This window comes from Nymphaea colorata, chromosome 3 (genome assembly GCF_008831285.2).
Source record: "Nymphaea colorata isolate Beijing-Zhang1983 chromosome 3, ASM883128v2, whole genome shotgun sequence".
Lineage (NCBI taxonomy): Eukaryota > Viridiplantae > Streptophyta > Magnoliopsida > Nymphaeales > Nymphaeaceae > Nymphaea > Nymphaea colorata.
This window is the reverse complement of record NC_045140.1, coordinates 20448160-20449809: the sequence shown is the minus strand read 5'-3', so window position 1 is coordinate 20449809 and position 1650 is coordinate 20448160. Positions and strand designations below refer to the sequence as shown.

Sequence of the window (1650 nt, the reverse complement as noted above, 5' to 3'; positions counted from 1 at the left end):
AGTTTGCCGAGAAATAATAATACATATAGCATGTAACCCTAAGCCGGGTCTTCGATATAATATATATATATTATACAGCCATTAGTTTTAAATTAGTTTCTGCACATAATGTCGCAGCATCGCATTTTGCAGTTAGGTTCATTTTCACTAAATCATCTTGCAAAACACACACACACACACAGACGCATGTAGATGTACACACATATATATATATAAAGCACAAAAACATAAGTTTGAGGCTTCAAATAAAATACATTATTTGGGAATTCACTAGATCAAAATCACCAAACAGATTAATACATGGATCTCGCTTCTAGGCGCATTTGAAGAGCACAGAGGCGAGGGCGAAGTGGTATTGCGTGTCCCAAGCGTAGGTGAAGGTGACGCCGCCAGGGGAAGGAGGGAGGGGCAAGCCGTTGAAGACGACGCAGAAGCTGGGGTTGCTTGGGCTCACACGGAAGAGTGCGGGATCGATGGGCTCGACCGTCTGGAACCCAGTGCAGACCAGGTTCAGCCCGTACGCGTTGCAGCTGCATTCTTTCTCGACGCTCACCTTCCACTCGGGCTTCCCTTGGATCACCTGCCCCGTCCCCGTCTGCGTGATCCGTATGTCCGATGAGCTACACTGTGCCCGCGCTGCCAAACAATGAACACATTTCAACCTAATTTGGTAGTTGCGATTATATATAGTTTATTTAATGTGTGAATCAGAACTCGACGCCTCACATTAATTGGACAACGGGTTAGAACCATGATTTTTCATTAAACTATTTAGAATGCTTAGAATCCATAACATCATACTATCTACTCCTATTTAAAATGCCTGCCTGCCGATTAAAGAGAGAGAAATAGAGGGAAAAAAAAAGAAAGAAAGAGTGAGACCATGAGTGGAGATGAAGACAATGAAAAGAGCCGTCAAGAGAATGTGGACGAAGCCCATGGTTCTACTTCTGGTTGAAGTCGCGATCTGATATCTTATTAATCTCTGCCTTCACCAACCGGTTCATTTTAATTTATAGAGCGACGTTGTGATCGGGGAAATTGGCATGCCGATCCGATCCGGCTGGACATCTATTGTGATTTACACGAATTAACTTCCCATTATATATGCACAACTCGGACCAGATTCACCTTCCCTTAAACATGAGAATTCTACAAATATTGCAAGATTATCTGCCTTTCTAAGAAAGAAGAAATTGATGGAGAAGCTTTCTGCATCAAACCTCGACATGACATACATGAAAAGCTCTCCCTCTCTCTATATGTGAAGCTCAAGCTCCTTTAATGAACTTTGGTGCGTTTAGATGGTCGTCCTCCGTTGCCTTCTCGTTCAAGAGCGCCATGTGTTGGTTTTAATTTTTTTTTTTATGCTTTAAAATTTTCTTACTTATTATTATTTTTAAATATTCCAAAAATAAAATAAAATTAGTCGCTTGGTTCACCGAATCGGCAATAAGAAACTAATAGTTTCAAAACAAGAAAGAAAGCTGGTGAAAAAAAAAAAAAAAACAGAACTAACTTTTTAATGTCCTTAGTTAATCAAAAGTAATACTGTACAAGTGAACCCTACATTATTATCACTTACTTTATCTGTGATAAATTCTCAAATGATTTAAATACCCTTAATTAACAAAAAATATATTCAATTTT

At 39.3% G+C, this 1650-nt stretch overlaps 1 protein-coding gene across 1 annotated transcript; it reads right to left on the bottom strand.

Annotated features, from left to right (window-relative positions):
• Positions 1 to 313: 313 nt before the first annotated feature.
• On the bottom strand, positions 314 to 1231 carry LOC116250381 (uncharacterized). The gene is made up of 2 exons (XM_031624010.1): positions 1132 to 1231; positions 314 to 636 (listed from the first exon to the last, which is right to left on the bottom strand). Exons 1-2 carry the CDS (start codon positions 1229 to 1231, stop codon positions 314 to 316), a joined length of 423 nt encoding a protein of 140 aa, XP_031479870.1.
• Between the last annotated feature and the right edge of the window lie 419 nt (positions 1232 to 1650).

Coding starts and splice junctions, on each gene's coding strand:
- LOC116250381 (XM_031624010.1), bottom strand. CDS start 1,231: ATGTCGAGGTTTGATGCAGAAAGCTTCTCCATCAATTTCTTCTTTCTT. Junction 637..1,131: donor ATTCTCATGTTTAAGGGAAG/GTGAATCTGGTC, acceptor ATTGTTTGGCAG/CGCGGGCACAGTGTAGCTCA.